Here is a 17,652-nt window from a genome sequence, read left to right on the forward strand (position 1 = left end):
TTGTAGACCAGGCTGGCCTCGAACTCACAGAGATCCACCTGCCTCTGCCTCCCAAGTGCTGGGATTAAAGGCGTGCGCCACCACCGCCCGGCCCTAAGGATCTTTTCAATGCTAAGCTAGTACTCTGTCACTGAGCTACAGTCCCAGCCTTTTTTAATTTTTTATTTGCAAGACAACATAGTAGCTTAAATTTGATAGGAGAAACTGAAGAGAGACTGGTCTTGGAGCTGCAGAGATAGCTCAGTGGTTAAGAGCACTGGCTGCTTTTCCAGAGGACTCAGATATGATTCTCAGCATCAACTCATAACTGCCTGTAACTCTAGTTTCTAGCCATCCAGTGCCTTCTTCTTGTCTCTGTGGACACTAGACATGCTTGTGGCGCACAGATATACATGCAGGCAAAACGTTCTCACACATAAGATATTTAAATAAGAGAGATCAATCTTAAAGACAGTTTTCTGTGGATAAGCAGTAGTTAAGCCTAGGGTTTTGATGTATGTAATTTGAATTTAGGGTATGGCATGACTTTGAAGTTAGGGTCAGATTCCCAAATGGAGTTCTCCTTTGGCTGGTGGTAATAGAAGGCGAGAGTTAAATTAGAGCTTAATGGCTAATTATTTTAATTTTAGCATATTTTTATTGCCTTGTTTTTGAGATGGAGTTTTCTATGTAACTGTGGCTGTCCTGGAACTTGCTATATAGGCCAGACTAGCCTCAACCTCACATAGATCTGCCTGTCTTTGTCTCCAGGTGCTGGAATTAAAGTTGCATGCCACCATACCTGGCTTTTCACTGACTTTTGAGATTTAAATGTGGAAGAATGTCTTACATTCTTAAACACTTAGAAACATCTGAATTTGTTAAAAAATTTTACTATATTTTTTGTGTGTATGTGCATGTGTGCATATATATGCGTGTGTGTGTGCATGTGTGCATGCGTGCGCATGCACATGCTGTGTTGCTTGTATGGAGGTCTGAGGGCAACTTAGAAGAGTTGGTTCTTTCTACCATGTAGTCTCTGGAATTCAAATTCAGGCGGTCAGGCTTGGTGGCAAGTACCTTTGTCCACTCAAGCCATCTTTCGAGCCCTGGCTTTACTTTTGAGGGAACCAAATGTACCATGTTCTTATTTACAGACCTCAAGGGAAATAAAGATTTCAGGAGCTATTGGACCCTGTGTGTCTCTTAACTCTAAAGGACCTTGCGTATCTGAAAATGTAAGTAATGTTTGTCTTAAAAAATATAGTCAATTTCTAGGCTAGCACAAAACAGATCCATCATGGAAACCTCTAGTTTTCCTTTAAAATTATTGTGTGGTTGAGTTTCCGTTGCACTTCCATGGTAGTTGTTTTCCACACACTGCTACCAGTGCTCCACTTTATGTGGCTAAGCTATCCCTTGTCTTAGTGTTCTCTTAAATGAATTCTCACGACTTGGAAATTTTTAGGTTTCTGAAAGCCAGAATTAATTTCAAGTGTTTTTTTGTCACCAAAATTAGCAACAGAACAACCAAATCAGGGAGATTTAAGTTTCAACTCCTTTTTTTTCCCTTTGTCTGTTGAGAGACTATAATACATTCCAAAATTACAGTCATGTTGTTGTAGATAGGATGATAAGACAACACAAAATAGATAATCAGTTTTTGAAAATGACAAAGCAAAAAAAATCAGTTTATATGCCGTTTTTTTTAAATGTTTATTTATTTATTATGTATACAATATTCTGTCTGTGTGTATGCCTGCAGGCCAGAAGAGGGCACCAGACCCCATTACAGATGGTTGTGAGCCACCATGTGGTTGCTGGGAATTGAACTCAGGACCTTTGGAAGAGCAGGCAATGCTCTTAACCTCTGAGCCATCTCTCCAGCCCCTTATATGCCGTTTTGATGATAAACATTTGTATCTAAATTTTCTTGACATTTAGAATGCTTATAATCCTGGTGCAGAGGACCTAGTCACATATGCATATATATAGAATCCCTTTACACAGATAGGAAGGTTAGGTAGAAAGATAATTGTAGTAATAGGGGTGGCAGCGGGGCTACGTCCCCAAAACCCCAGCCGCCTGCCCGGCTCGGCTAGCTTATGCCCCGAAATAATTACACGGAAACTGTATTCTTTTAAACACTGCTTTGGCCCCTTCCTATCTAGCCTCTTCTAGGCTAATTCTCACATATTAATTTAGCCCATTTCTAATCATCTGTATAGCGCCCCTAGGTGCGCTTACCGGGAAGATTCTAGCCTAAGTCCATCCTGGGTCGGAGCTTCATAGCATGCGTCTTCCCTGGAGCAGGTAGCATGGCGTCTCTCTTGCGTCTGCTCCGGAGAGGAGAGCTGTGGAGTCTGACCTCACTTCCTCTTCCTCCCAGCGTTCTGTTCTGTCTGTTTACTCCACCCACAGGGCCAAACAGTTTCTTTATTGCTTAACCAATGAAATCAACAGATTGATATATGACACTCCCACATCACTTCCCCTTTTTCTGTTTAAACAAAAAAAGGAAGGCTTTAACCTTAACATAGCAAAATTACATATAACAAAACAGTTATCAAGTAAAAGTTACATCAGAAACATTTATACATATAACAAAATTGACCGTAAATCTCTATCAATAAAGCAAAATCTATACTAATGCAAATTATTCATGTCTATATCATATCCCCCTTTAAATGTAAAAGAACGTTTTATAAACCATATTTGGGAACATGGGCGCAGTTTTTTCTCTCCAAACTGCTTCCTGCTGAATGGGGGCGTCGTTAATCAGATTATTTAGGGTGTAACCTGTGTGCCAGGTTTATCTCAGTTGGCAGTTGAGCAAAGCAATTTTCTGAAGATGTTCACAGCCACCCTTCAGGAGGACGTGGTCCATCATACCAAATCGGGATAGATGCAATCCACAAGGTCTGATCCTCTGTGAAAACAAAAGAAGACTCTCTCCAAAGCATCATATCCTTAGACCCAAATTCTGAAATCGTAATACCCTTATATCCATTCTGGTTTAGCTTGGCAGCCCATGTAATGAAATGTCTCTCTGTACTTAGCTCCTTCACAGTCAAAAATTTTAAAGAAAACACAATGTACATAATCCAGACTCTCTGTGAATTTTCCATCTTTACACGGCTTATTTTTATTTATATCTATAACTATCTGTACTCTGTCTCTTTAAAGACTTTACTTTTACTTTTTTTCTTTTTAAACCATTAACTTTATTCTCTATATTCTTTTTCTTCTCTCTCCCAAGCCTACGTACATTCATCCAACAGTGTGACTCATTTAGTGGTCTGAATCTGTCCTATTTGTGAATCTGCAATTTTTTACTATCCAGGAGCACTTTTGATTTGCGCCTTTAAATCATTAGGCACTTAAGAATCTAAGCTGAGACATTCCTAAGTTAACTTTTTGCTTTTTGAGCGTATATCTGTGGACCAGGCTGTCTTTGAACTCTCCGAGATCCGCCTGTCTCTGCCTCCCAGGCATTGGGATTAAAGGTGTTTGCTACTACACCTTGAACTCACAGAGATCTGTTCGTCTCTGCCTTTTAGGCACTGGGATTAAAGGCGTGTGCTGCCACACCTTGAAGTCACAGAGGTTTACTTTAAGAATTTTAACTTTTAGTCTGCATATATTTTTAACACACAGTAAACCATTTAGAAATTTTCTCTGTCTTTGAATCTCTCTTTACTGTATATCTCTCTTTTTCTGACCACAAGAGCCTTTAATTTGCCAAGCAATATCAGTAGGACTAAAGGCGTGGCTTTGCCAGCTAGATCCAGTCCATTCCTTAGCTTTCCAGCCTCATGGCGGATATACAGGCTGCAGCCATGTTTATAGCCACACCTCTATGGCATTCAAGGTCCCTGCCAGCCAGCAAGCTACAACAGACAACACTCAAGTCCTCTCTCAGTAGCCGGCCCTCCTGCCTCAGACAGTCAGAGTTTTCCCTGGCAGGATGGCCCAGAAAGCTGGCATTTTTAAACAGCGCAGCTTTTTTCCTGCTACGGCTGAAAACCGAAAAGCATGCGTTCAGCTTTTCGTCAACACCATTTAAGTGTTTCGTGGCAGGACCTCTTAATGAGCTGCAGGCTTTTGCAGCTAGAGCTGAGTCAGGAAGCCTCTCTTAGATGAGGCGCTTGCTTGCCTCTGGCAAGCAGAGTAGACCCGAGAAATTGCCACAAGAAACATGCTTTACTCTATTCTTTTCCAAGCTTTCTCAGGCTTTCTGTGGACTCAGTTAGCCAGCCACACGTCTGGGCGTCATTTGTAGTAATATGAGCGGCGGCGGGGCTGCGTCCCCAAACACCCCAACCGCCTGCCCTGCCCGGCTAGCTTATGCCCCGAAATAATTACACGGAAATTGTATTCTTTTAAACACTGCTTTGGCCCCTTCCTATCTAGCCTCTTCTAGGCTAATTCTCACATATTAATTTAGCCCATTTCTAATCATCTGTATAGCGCCCCTAGGTGCGCTTACCGGGAAGATTCTAGCCTAAGTCCATCCTGGGTCGGAGCTTCATAGTGTGCGTCTTCCCTGGAGCAGGTAGCATGGCGTCTCTCTTGCGTCTGCTCCGGAGAGGAGAGCTGTGGAGTCTGACCTCACTTCCTCTTCCTCCCAGCGTTCTGTTCTGTCTGTTTACTCCACCCACAGGGCCAAACAGTTTCTTTATTGCTTAACCAATGAAATCAACAGATTGATATATGACACTCCCCCATCAGATAATGTTACTGATTAATCCTTCGTTAAATAGTGCATGCTTCAAAATACCTTGTATTCTTTTAATTTACTCAACAAACCTTTTAATGATCTTAATGTTTTGTCATGTAAAAATTGCTTACTTGTATTTAATTATGTGTTTGTGATTATGGTGTTTAAATTTTCTAAGCTTTTAACATTTATTGAATAAATCTGAACACTATGTTTTTCTTACTGGAGGCTTATCTCTGCTTTTCTTCCTCCTATAAATTGATAAATAATGTTCTTTCAAGCACCTGTGTTTATTGTTCTAGGAGATTGGAACAGGTGGCACTTGTCAGTGGAAGATTTGTGGGCTCAGCCCCACTACAACCTTAGCCATGTATTTTGAAGTTGTTAACCAGGTATGATGTCTACGTTTTTTTAAAAAATAGGTTTTTGGTATTTTGAGACAGAATATGTAGCTCTTGCTCTCTGGAGCTGACCTTGAATTCAAAGAGATCCGCCTGTCTCTGTTTCCCAAGTGCTGGGATTAAAAGTGTATGGCACCACGTCTGGCTGCTTTTTAATACTGGAGGGTAAGCAAGTACTAAACTGAGACACTGAATTTTTCATATGAGTTGAAGGATTTATTTTCTAGTTCTGTGAACCATGTCATTGGTATTTTGATAGATTGGCAATGGATCTTTCTGTAGGTTGAATTGGGTAGTGTGGACATTTTAAAAATACTGATTTTTCCTGTTCATGAACAAAGATACCTTTCCATTTGTTTATGGTTTTGTTTAATTTCTTTGATCTTTGTTTGGATTTATTTATAGGTATGTTTTCACTATTATAATTGGGAATATTTCCTCCCCCTCTCTCCACTTCCTTTCCTTCCTTCCCTCAGCAGTACTGGGGATTGAACCAAGTTTTTTCCCCTTTGACTAAGTCTTTATTCTTGCTAGGTAGCTAGGTAGATGTTCCACCATTGAATTCTCTATGCCTAGTGTTGATTTCCATTTCAGAGAATTTGGTATAGATGTATTACAGTTTTTTTTTTTAGACAGTCTTATGTAACCAGGCTGCCTTGAATTCCCTGCGTAGGTGTTGATGGCCTTAAACTTCTGGTCCTCTGTCTCTAAAGTGCAGGGATTACAGGCATGTGCTAACATGCCTGACTTTTTAAAAAATAATTATTTCAAAGTTATGTACATATGTGGGGGTTATGTGCCTATGTGTGCAAGAGCCCACAGAAGCCAGAAACATCATATTTCCTGGAGCCATAGTTAGAGGTGGTTGTAAGTCATCTAGTCTTTGTTCTGAAATCAACTCGATTCCTCTGCAAGAGTAGTATTCACTTTTTTTTTTCTTGAGACAGGGTTACTCTGTGTAACAGCCTGGCTGGGAACTCTCAGATATCAGCCTGCCTCTGCCTTCTGAATGCTGGGATTAAAGGTGTGTACCACCACTATCCGGCCAGTATTCACTCTTTTTATTTTTCTCAATCAAAGCAAAATTTATTGCCTCCTGGTACCAGCTTATTGTAACAAGGTGATCTTTCTTTGTATTTAACTAATTTATTTTATATAATGACCACATCCTCCTCTCTCTCCTCTCCTCCCATCCCTTCTCTATATTTGCTAAGAAAGGGCCAGGGCTCCTGTGAACATCAGCAAAGCATGGCACATCAAGCTGCTTTAAGGCCAAGCACTTTCCCCTGTATTCAGGCTGGGCAAGGCAATCCAGCATGAGGGATAGATTCAGAAAAGCCAGTCTAAGCACCAGGGACAGCTCCTGCTCCTATTGCTAGTAGCCGCACAAATAGACTAAGCTACACATCTTTTACATATATGCGGAGGGCCTAAGTCCATCCCATGTAGGTTCTCTGGTTGTTGTTTTAGACTTGTGAGTTCCCATGAGCCAGGCTAGCCGTTTCCAGAGAGGCTAGGTAACGAGGAGGGCTCAAAGGGGGGACACGTGGATCTCTGTGGGAAGGGGAAATAGAGGAGGAGAGCTCATTGGACTAGGGGTGGGTGGGCAAGGGAAACTGAGGGTTCGGGTTGGGGGGTGGATGGAGGGGAAGAGTGCTGAGAGATGACTGGAAAGCGGGGTAGAAGCCTGATGCTCTTAACTGCTGAGACTTCTCTTTAGCCCCTGGACTTTTCCTTGCCCTAGAATGATTTTTTTTTAGTGCTAGAGAAGATATAGTTGTTGATACTGTGACACACCATAGTAGATTTTATTTTTGCTTCTTTATTTTTATACAGCATAATGCTCCAATTCCCCAAGGAGGACGAGGTGCAGTCCAATTTGTGACCCAGTATCAACACTCAAGTGGGCAGAGGCGTATCCGAGTGACCACAATTGCTAGGAAGTAAGTTTTTTAAATTTAATTTTAATTTTTTATTAGAGGATTGTAGGTCATATTCTCAAGTTGGGTTTCTTATTTGGGTAACGTTTATGACTAGAAAACATTTATGATTAAGGGTTTATTTGTGATTTATTTCTTTCAGACCTAGCTTATTTTGTAGAATAGTCAGTGATAAGTGCAGTAGCAGTTTTTAAACAGTACTCCTCAGACAGCTAGGGCTGTACAGAGAAACCCTGTCTCAAAAACCAAGAACAAAACAAAATGAAATGTACTCCTCAGGGTTGGGAAGATATCCCAGTTGGTAAAATTGCTTGCCTTGCAAGCATGAAGACTTGAGATTGCTCCCCAGAACCCATGGAGAAAAAGCTGGATGTCGTGGACCCATGTGTAATCCCAGCTCTGAGATACAGAGACAGATGCATTGTTGGGACTCTCTCTCCTGCTAGTCTAGTCTGTTTGGTGACCTCCAGGCCAGTGAGAAATCCTGTCTCAAAAAAATAAGGTGCCTGGCTTCTGAGGACAACTCCTCAGGGAGATACTTCCCTGCCTTCCGTATCCAATGCACAAAGTGCTCCTGAGTCACACACTTAAAAACGTGTTTATTATGACCAGGTATGGTGGCACACACTTGTAATCTCAGCACTTGGGAGGTAGAGGCAGGAGGATCAGGAGATTCAGGTCATTCTGATGGAGTTAAGCCAGCTTGGCATACAAGAAACTTTCTCAGAAAAGCAAACAAACAAAGGGCTGAAGGAATGGCTCAGTAGATAAGAGCACTTGCTGCTGTAAAGAAGACCCAAATTCAGTTCCTATCACCCATGTCAGGTAGCTAGCAACTGCCTGTAACTGGTTTCAGGGGATCTAATGCCTTCTTAACGCCTCGCAGGCACCCACGTATACAGACACATTTACATATACTCACTGCTAAATAATAATTAGTAACAAAATCAAAGTAGAAATAGATAAGTAAACAAATTTATTTACATTATCTCCACGGGGACAATCAAATGTTGTTATTTAGTAATGACACACACACACATACATATATGCTGCCTATGACACTGAGTGAGCCAGCTGGGGCCAGTGATAGAGAGCTCACTCACCCTGGTGGTGAGGACGCGAGAGAGCTGGCAGGTTGACCAACTCAGCTACCACCCAGGCCCAGATCCAGAGCTATGAATTGGCCAGTCCCGGCATCCACCCCATTTATGAACTGCTGGAGCACAAGAGGGGCCAGTCCTACAGATCCAAACCTGTAGGATCTCCCCACACAGGGCAACAACGGGATAACCAAAAGGAGTCCCAGTGAGGATCCAGTATTGATAGTGTAGCAGAAGCCAGAGGCCTTGAACCCATGCAATGACTCATTGCAACAAACATTTGCAAGTAAAGATGTCTGGACTAAAAGTGTGCTTTGTGACTTCACTGTGACATATTATAGCTACCATGTTGAAATTTTTTGTTTGTCTTTTAAATTTTATTTTATTTTGGGGGAAGGGTTGCAAGGGCAGAAGGTGGATGCAAACGGATGGGGAAATGAGTGGGTTTGGGGTGCATGGTGTGAAATCCACAAAAAAAATCAATATAAACTTAAAAAAGATAAAGACTGGTAGAAGTTAGTATATGTTTATACATACATATATGGTATTCTCTGTCTATAGTGTGTGCTTATGTGCATGTATATGGACTTTAATTTTGTGAAAAGAGTTCTTAGGAATGAGGTCACCATCAGATTTTTATATCATACATTCACACATGCTATTTCATTAAAAAAGATCTTGATTTGTGTAAGTATGTGTGCACATGTGCAGGTCACTGTTTGCAGGTAGAGGTCAGAGGACAGCTCTAAGGAGTAAGTTTTCTCCTGCCACGCTATGGGTGCTAGTGTGTCTGCCCACTGAGCCCTAGCCTCCTGACCCATACATAGTCTATTATCTTTACTATAAAAGTCTTGATGTCCTAAAGAATATGTTTGGTGATGTTCCTTTAGAGTTATTTTAGAAAATATTTTAAGGTTTGGTTTTATTTTTAGGCAAATCAGTATAATGAACAGCTAGTTGTGATGTTTTAGTAATGCTAATTAATCTGTGTAGTATTATAATCTTGAAATATTGAGGAGGTGTTTTATATTCTCTAAGTGTAGCTCTGTGTGGCAGCCAACTGTGGTATTATATAATTCATTTATAATTCTGTGCTTTCTTATTTCTTTAGCTGGGCAGATGCTCAAACTCAAATCCAAAACATTGCTGCATCTTTTGACCAGGAAGCAGCTGCCATTCTCATGGCCCGGCTGGCAATATACAGAGCAGAAACAGAGGAAGGGCCAGATGTGCTTAGGTGGCTGGACAGACAGCTCATTCGCCTGGTAAGAAGCCGACGTGTACTTTTCTCAGCTTGTCAGCTTTCATTTGTAGTGAATGTGCTTTACAGTGGGTGGGGAGACTGCAGGACGAACTCTTCAAAGGACGGGACCTCGTGGTAAAGAGCAGCGTTCTCCCAACTCCCGTCAAAGTGAATGGCAAGCAAGACTTAGGATTGCAAGTTTTAAAAGAGTCCTTAGCAGGCTTAGGCTTCTTTTCTGTCTCATATCTCACCTTCACAAACTGCTGTAATTACCTGTTATATTTTAAAAAGAGAAACACTAATAACCAAACGAGACAGTTGTACTAGGCACAAAACAACATTTTTCACACTGTGTGTAGCCTGCTCTTAGCCTCACACTGAACATTCTGCAACACGTACACAGAGCAAGGCAGCTAGGCCAGAGGGCAGGCTGTAGACGGAGTGGAGGGTCCCATCAAGAGATTAGTGGAGGTCATTTGGGAGGGAGGCTGGTACAATCAAACTACTCTTCTGCTTTTTGTGAAACATCTATTGCTCATTTTTTTGTGCCTTAGCTGTATGGTGTCCAAAACTGAGAATGGTTTTATCCAAATATGTCACATTTGCTTCACCACAGCACAGGAAGGAATTATTTTGGCTCATAGTTTTTGGGTTTTTGATTTATGATCCTTGGCCTGTGATGTTGGGGCAGAAAGGGAGACTATGATTATATAGCTCCCTTTAAGGCATGCTCCTAGAAATCAAAATACCTCCTGTTAGGCCCTTTCCCTCCCCACTGGTGCTGTGACTGGTGGTGGACCAAGCCTCTAACACATGGGCCTGTAGGGCAGAGAGTTTTTGCTTGACAAAGAGAGGCTGGTAGTTAAGGATCATTGCCTGTTGTAGTAAGAGCTCACCATTGTGCAAGGCAGCTGGATGCCTTTTGCCATATTCTTGTACTTGCTTCTCTGTTACCTGTGCGAGTGACCTTATTTTATCCTAATTTTGTTTCTGTAAATCCTTTTCTTTACTAAACTTATGTTTTCTTTTGGGCACTCTCAGTTTGGCAAACTTTGTACTAACAGCTTACTTTTGTAGCTGCTGTGTTGTGTTGGTTGTGTATCTTTTTGTCCTTGGCCAGTATTGAAAAAGATATTCTGATAGTCTTAGGAAGCTTTGTTGCCCACCCCATTGGCCTTTACATAATCTTTATTTGCTACAAAAGTCACTTACTTAAAACAAATACAAACCTTTAGAGTGAGTTATTGCATTTCTGAATTCAAATGTTTTTTGGTTGTAATTAATTTCCTGCTAAGTCAATATATAATATTCTAATTTTACCCTATGTTGAATATCTGTCTCCTAAAAAGTAGCAACTTTTTTTAATAAACAGAATATTTATGTGCAGAATTTTCTTTATTCTATCAGAAACAAATCGAAAATATTTTATTTTATTTAGTGTCAGAAGTTTGGAGAATATCACAAGGATGATCCAAGTTCCTTCCGATTTTCAGAAACATTTTCCCTTTATCCACAGGTAAGCAGGTCAAAGAACTGCTCTTTTCTCTTGTTACCAATAGCACTGAGTTTCATCTTTTTTGTTGTTTTATCTTTTAATAATCATCTATGCATTTATTTTATTAGATTATTCTTTTAGTTTGGTAAATTTTTGGATAACCCAGCAGTTAATTTTATGCTCTGTGGTTAATGAGAAGAATATAATATCCCTGTATGGGCCTTATAAATAGTCACTGTTTGTGGTGCCTGAAGGCTAGCTGAAGGTGCTGTGGGTGCAAGCAAGGCTAATGTCCATTAGCGGGCCATCTGAGGTAAGAGTTTCTAATTACAGCAATGCCAAAAGAGTGTCTGTGCAGTGATTTTTACCAATGACGTAATCTGGGGTATATTCATCGTCTGAGAACAGTTTTATAGTGTTGTACCAGGTGAGAGACGTGAGCCTAACTTGCCTTACAGCTCCTTTACCATCTCTGTGCTTGTCTGTCATGTCCGTCCCCCGTCCCCCTCCTTGTTTTTGAGACAGGGTCTTGTTTTGTAGCCAGTGTTCATTTTGAGCTTGTCATGTTCTTGCCTTAGTCTTCCAAATGCTGGGGTTATATACTTGTACCTTTAGTGCTTCAGTGAAATTCATTTTTGCTTATAAAAACTTTGTCCTGGGACTTCAGCTTATAATGTATAATGTTTTCCTTTTTTCCCTTTCTTTTCTCTTTCTCTTTCTTTCTTTCTTTCTTTCTTTCTTTCTTTCTTTCTTTCTTTCTTTCTTTCTTTCTCTCTTTCTCTCTTTCTCTCTTTCTCTCTTTTTCTTTTTTTTGAGACAGGGTTTCTCTGTGTAGCCCTAGCTGTCCTGGAACTAACTCACTCTGTAGACCAGGCTGGCCTTAAACTCAGAGATCCACCTGTGTCTGTCTCCTAAATGCTGGGATTAAAAGTGTGCACCACTACCGCTTAGGCCTCCCACCTCCCCACTTTTTTCTTCGTGAGGCAAGGTCTCCAGCCTAGGCATGCCTTGACCGTCTCGGATAGCTCGTTATTTGGGTGCCCGAGCAGAGCTCCTATCCCACGCTTACCTAGCAAGCTCTCTTCCTGCAGAGCTATTTCACCAGCCCAGACATAGCACATGAATATCAGGATAAGCTTTCTTGGGATATACTTTAGAATATTTTAAAGCAAACATTTATTTTTTCATTTTAAATGCCTGTGTATGTGTCTGTATGAGCTTATGTGCACCATGTATGTACAATAGCCTGCACAGGTCAGGGCTTCTGATACTCTGAAATGAAGTTACAGGGAGGTGTGAACCACCCAGTGTGGGTTCTGGTAATTGAAAGCCTCTTACCCCTGAATTCATTAGTAAGTACACTTAATCGCTAAGCCATCTCTCTAGTTCTACTTTAGTATATTCTTAACAGAACGTGTTTTTGTGGGTTGCTAATGTGACAAATGCTTTGTTAGAAAACTGCTGCTGCCATATTAAAATCAGTAAAAGCTGTCTCACCTGTTTTATCTTGTAGTTTATGTTTCATTTAAGAAGATCTCCTTTTTTGCAAGTTTTTAATAATAGTCCTGATGAGAGTTCGTATTATCGTCACCATTTCATGCGTCAAGATCTGACCCAGTCTCTAATCATGATTCAGCCCATTCTGTATGCCTATTCTTTTAGTGGCCCCCCAGAGGTAAGAGGAAAAAGAGATGATTTGTCTTGTGACTGTGACATGTGGCATGAGAGAGTGAAAACAACATTGTTTTGAAGTGAAGTTGGAATTTGTTAAATTATTATTGCGAGATACTAATTTAAAAATACTTATGTGTGTTCCCTATTTAGTAGGTGGTGTGGTAGTTATATCATTAAATACAAATCTGTTATAGAATATTCTCGGGTGACTGTGTTTAGTTTTTGGTTGACAAAGCTCCCTAGAGTTATGATTAGTCTTTGAAGGCTCTGACATGGCCATGGTTCTGGAGCAGATGGCTGGCATCCTAGCTTATTGTCCGAGAGGACAAGCTGTCACGGTCGAGTCTCTTGTTTTCATGTGTCTTGTTTGCTTCTGGTCCTTTGAGAACATATGATACGTTGATCATAAAGGTATGGGTTTGGAAGAGTGATAAAATCACCCTCAGATATTTTGGGAAACTGTTCCACACACGTTTATCATTATCAAATAAATAGCTTTCTTTATGATAATTTGAATTGTTCATTTTACCATTTAAAACTATATAACTGCCTTTAATTCCAGCATTGAGGCAGATATCGTCCTGCTTCTGCTTCCCTAGTACAGGTGTGTTCTACCATGCCTGGCTTATTATTACTTGTTCCACGTGATAGCTGTAGAATATCTTAGAGCTGGAGTTCTCCAGCTTGAGCACCTGTCCCTGATCAGCCCTAGTCATTGTGTAACTGCATTTGCCTAATGCTTTTCTTTTAGGTTCTCTTTCTCTCCCAGTTTTTTTTCTTCCTCTACCTGGGCCGTTTTCATTAACATAGTAACTTTTTTTTAAAATTTAAATAAAGATTTATTTTATATATAAATATAAATATATATATATATAGTATTATGCCTGCATGTATGCCTGCAGGCCAGAAGAAGACACCAGATCTCATTACAGATGGTTTTGAGCCACCATGTGGTTGCTGGGAACTGAACTCGGGACCTCTGGAAGAGCAGCAAGTGCTGTTAGCTTCTGTGTTCTCTCTCCAGTCCTGTTGTCTGTATTTTCTGTCCTCACATTCTCTTCTCAGTTTATTTGCAGCAAACTTTTTGGACAGTGTCCTTCAACGAATTATCAACAGCATTTCTCTGCAGAGGGCTCTTCAAAAATTTTGGCTCTGGACTTTGTCTCCTACTAGTCCTTCTCAGTTTTCTTTCTACCCACAAAGAACTTTTTAGTCTCATTTTTCTGGTCCCCCCCCCCTTTAGACTTCTAAATCCAAGTCTTAAAAAGAGATTAAGAAGTTAGTCTTTTTTGTTATTTTGAGACAGTCTCCTACTTTATAGCCTAGACTGGCCTGGACTCTTCTCCTGCTTCAGCCTCCCAAGTGCTGAGATGACAGGCATACGCCTCTCTACTTGACACGGGCTCAGTCTTTGTATTTTCCGTATATTCAGTTTCTCTAAATGATGCAGTCTAAACCTATAGCTTTGGTTGCTATCTTGGTTTATGTGTTAATCAAACTTATAACCAATTCAGGATGCTCTATTTTGTATTCAGAGCTATTTTCTCATATACCCTCAATTTCTTATATCCCAAGCCTTCCTCTTTCTCTCAGTGTTATTGTCATCAGGCTTGGGGACTGTCTTTGATGTCTCCTTAATTATATTATTTATTCATTCACTCACTCATTCATTCATTTATTTATTAAGACAGAGTATTTGTATATAGGTATATAGCTTTGACTAATCTGAAACTTGCTGTGTAGACCAGGTTGGCTTGGAACTCACAAAGGTCCTTGCCTCTGCCTCTTAAATGCTGGGATTAAAGTTGTGTACTGTCATGCCTGGCACATTGATTTTTAAAATTGTTACTTCAGTGTTAGAGAGATTCCCTAGAAAATTAGAATCTATTGAGAATTCATAATGTCAGGTAATGTTTGATAAATTTAAAATTTAAGAAATAAGATGAAGAGGGAGAAGTAGCTACAAAGCACACTCTGCTGGATAATGCTGTAATAGCTGATACCTTATATGCAAATTTAAAACAAAAATTAAAAGAACTTAGAGGATAACCTTTCTATCTATCATTGCTTCCTTTCAGCCAGTTCTTCTGGATAGCAGCAGCATTCTTGCAGATCGCATTCTTCTCATGGACACATTTTTCCAGATTTTGATTTATCATGGTGAGGTAAGACAATGACATTTAAAGTTATGTATGTAATATCTTTTTTCTCTAAAAAGTTTTTCCTGTCCAATATGTGATTCATATTTAGTCCATGATAAGCCTTGATTTATAATAAGATACAGGTTGACTGTCTAATCCCAAAATTAAAAGTTTAGTGTACTTCAATATCTAAACATTTTGAGTACATTCATAGTTATTTAAATTTTTTAAATAAAATAAGTTTTTATTTATTTTCTGTGTAAAGAGGAATGCACGCACATGTGCAGAGGTCAGAGGGTAACTTGTGGGAATCAGTTCTTCCCTCCCTTAGTGAGTGCCTGGCATCAGTCTCAGTCATCAGGCTTGGAGGCAGTTGCCTTTACCCGCTGAACCGTCTTCCTGGCCCTAATGCTCAAAAGTATTTGAAATGCAAGTACTGTCTTTAGACATAAGACGTTTTTAAAACCTAAGTGAATTTTGTGTTTAGACTTGGTTCTCATTCCCCAAAGTATCTTAATATGAATCTATTCATACCTATAATATACATATAAATACATAAATGTACCTGAAATCCATAGCACTTCTTCTCTCAGGGATTTATATACAAAAATATATATAAATGTGCTCCTTCGTGGTATAGGATTTTAGGCATCAATCTAACTTATCCTGCTGGAGTTTATTTTGTTGTTTTGTTCACACACTACACTAGTGGACAAATGGATTTACACATAGCACAGTGTATGAAAGTATAAACATGGACATATCGCTCTCTTAGGATTTACACATAGCACAGTGTATGAAAGTATAAACATGGACATATCGCTCTCTTAGGATTTACACATAGCACAGTGTATGAAAGTATAAACATGGACATATCACTCTCTTAGGATTTACACATAGCACAGTGTATGAAAGTATAAACATGGACATATCGCTCTCTTAGGATTTACACATAGCACAGTGTATGAAAGTATAAACATGGACATATCGCTCTCTTAGGATTTACACATAGCACAGTATCATGAAAGTATAAACATGGACATATCGCTCTCTTAGGATTTACACATAGCACAGTATCATGAAAGTATAAACATGGACATATCGCTCTCTTAGGATTTACACATAGCACAGTGTATGAAAGTATAAACATGGACATATCGCTCTCTTAGGATTTACACATAGCACAGTGTTATGAAAGTATAAACATGGACATATCGCTCTCTTAGGATTTACACATAGCACAGTGTATGAAAGTATAAACATGGACATATCGCTCTCTTAGGATTTACACATAGCACAGTGTATGAAAGTATAAACATGGACATATCGCTCTCTTAGGATTTACACATAGCACAGTGTATGAAAGTATAAACATGGACATATCGCTCTCTTAGGATTTACACATAGCACAGTGTTATGAAAGTATAAACATGGACATATCGCTCTCTTAAGATTTACACATAGCACAGTGTATGAAAGTATAAACATGGACATATCGCTCTCTTAGGATTTACACATAGCACAGTGTATGAAAGTATAAACATGGACATATCGCTCTCTTAGGATTTACACATAGCACAGTGTTATGAAAGTATAAACATGGACATATCGCTCTCTTAGGATTTACACATAGCACAGTGTATGAAAGTATAAACATGGACATATCGCTCTCTTAGGATTTACACATAGCACAGTGTATGAAAGTATAAACATGGACATATCGCTCTCTTAGGATTTACACATAGCACAGTGTTATGAAAGTATAAACATGGACATATCGCTCTCTTAGGATTTACACATAGCACAGTGTTATGAAAGTATAAACATGGACATATCGCTCTCTTAGGTTTCACCTAAAGAATCAGAGGGGAAAAGTCAGCTTTTGTCAATGGGCAAACTTGTCTTTTCATTACTAAATGTAATCTAAATGTTTTTCTTTTTTCTTTTGTTTTGTTTTTTGGTTTTTTGAGACAGGGTTTCTCTGTAGCTTTGGAGCCTATCCTGGAACTCGCTCTTGTAGACCAGGTTGGCCACAAACTCACAGAGATCCGCCTGCCTCTGCCTTCCGAGTGCTGGGATTAAAGGCGTGTACCTCCACCAGCTGGCTCTAAACATTTTTCTACACGTTCAGTATAACCTGAAAACTCATAAGGCATAAATGGAAATTTATAACTTTTTGAAGTGACGAAGGGCTGGAAGAAAAGAGTGGATAGTTGTTAAGCTCTAATTCGGGTATTTAGCAGAAGTCTGTTCCTGCATTTATTCATTTAACCAATACTTCAGTATATCCCCCATGTATGAAAATATTGCCATAGTCAGTTTGGAAGGCATGTTTATTTTTCCTGGATCCGTGCTTGAGCTTGTAGTGGATATTATAATTTAAATGGATTTATTTTTCTAGTTGCCTTACTTGTAAACTATTTTATATTTTGTTTATTGGAGAGATAACTGAGTGTTGACACACTGATATATGATAGCCCAGCCTTTCCTTGGACTCATAATTCTCCATCCTCAGCCTCCTATGCTGGGATTACTGGTGTTAGCCACCACAGGTGGCCGTCTAATAACCTTTTAAATAATACTATCCAGTATTTTAAAAAAGGATTTATTCACTGGACTTGGTGACATATGTCTTTGATCCAGCACTTGGAAGTCTGTTCTGTGAGTTTGAGGCCAATCTGCTTTACATAGCAAGTTCTAGGACAGCCAGGCTGCATGGTGAGACTCTGTCTCAAATTTTTTTTTATTTCTTTTTCTTTTTATTTATTTATTAAAGATTTCTGTCTCTTCTCCGCCACCGCCTCTCATTTCCCTCCCCCTCCCCCAATCAAGTCCCCTCCCTCATCAGCCCAAAGAGCAATCAGGGTTCCCTGCCCTGTGGGAAGTCCAAGGACCACCCACCTCCATCCAGGTCTAGTAAGGTGAGCATTCAAACTGCCTAGGCTCCCCCAAAGCCAGT

General features: G+C 39.8%; 1 protein-coding gene across 2 annotated transcripts in view; it reads left to right on the forward strand.

Annotated features, from left to right (window-relative positions):
• The window catches only part of Sec23a (SEC23 homolog A, COPII component), a 55,851-nt gene that overhangs the window by 21,340 nt on the left and 16,859 nt on the right, over positions 1-17,652 (forward strand). For both annotated transcript variants that reach the window (XM_075948334.1, XM_075948336.1), the window contains exons 11-17: positions 1,137-1,217; positions 5,002-5,091; positions 6,937-7,043; positions 9,252-9,405; positions 10,822-10,899; positions 12,392-12,553; positions 14,631-14,717. In XM_075948334.1, the coding sequence (XP_075804449.1) occupies positions 1,137-1,217; positions 5,002-5,091; positions 6,937-7,043; positions 9,252-9,405; positions 10,822-10,899; positions 12,392-12,553; positions 14,631-14,717 (759 nt within the window). The remainder of the gene's footprint in view (positions 1-1,136; positions 1,218-5,001; positions 5,092-6,936; positions 7,044-9,251; positions 9,406-10,821; positions 10,900-12,391; positions 12,554-14,630; positions 14,718-17,652) is intronic.

Source organism: Microtus pennsylvanicus, chromosome 14, assembly GCF_037038515.1.
Source record: "Microtus pennsylvanicus isolate mMicPen1 chromosome 14, mMicPen1.hap1, whole genome shotgun sequence".
Classification (NCBI taxonomy): Eukaryota; Metazoa; Chordata; class Mammalia; order Rodentia; family Cricetidae; genus Microtus; species Microtus pennsylvanicus.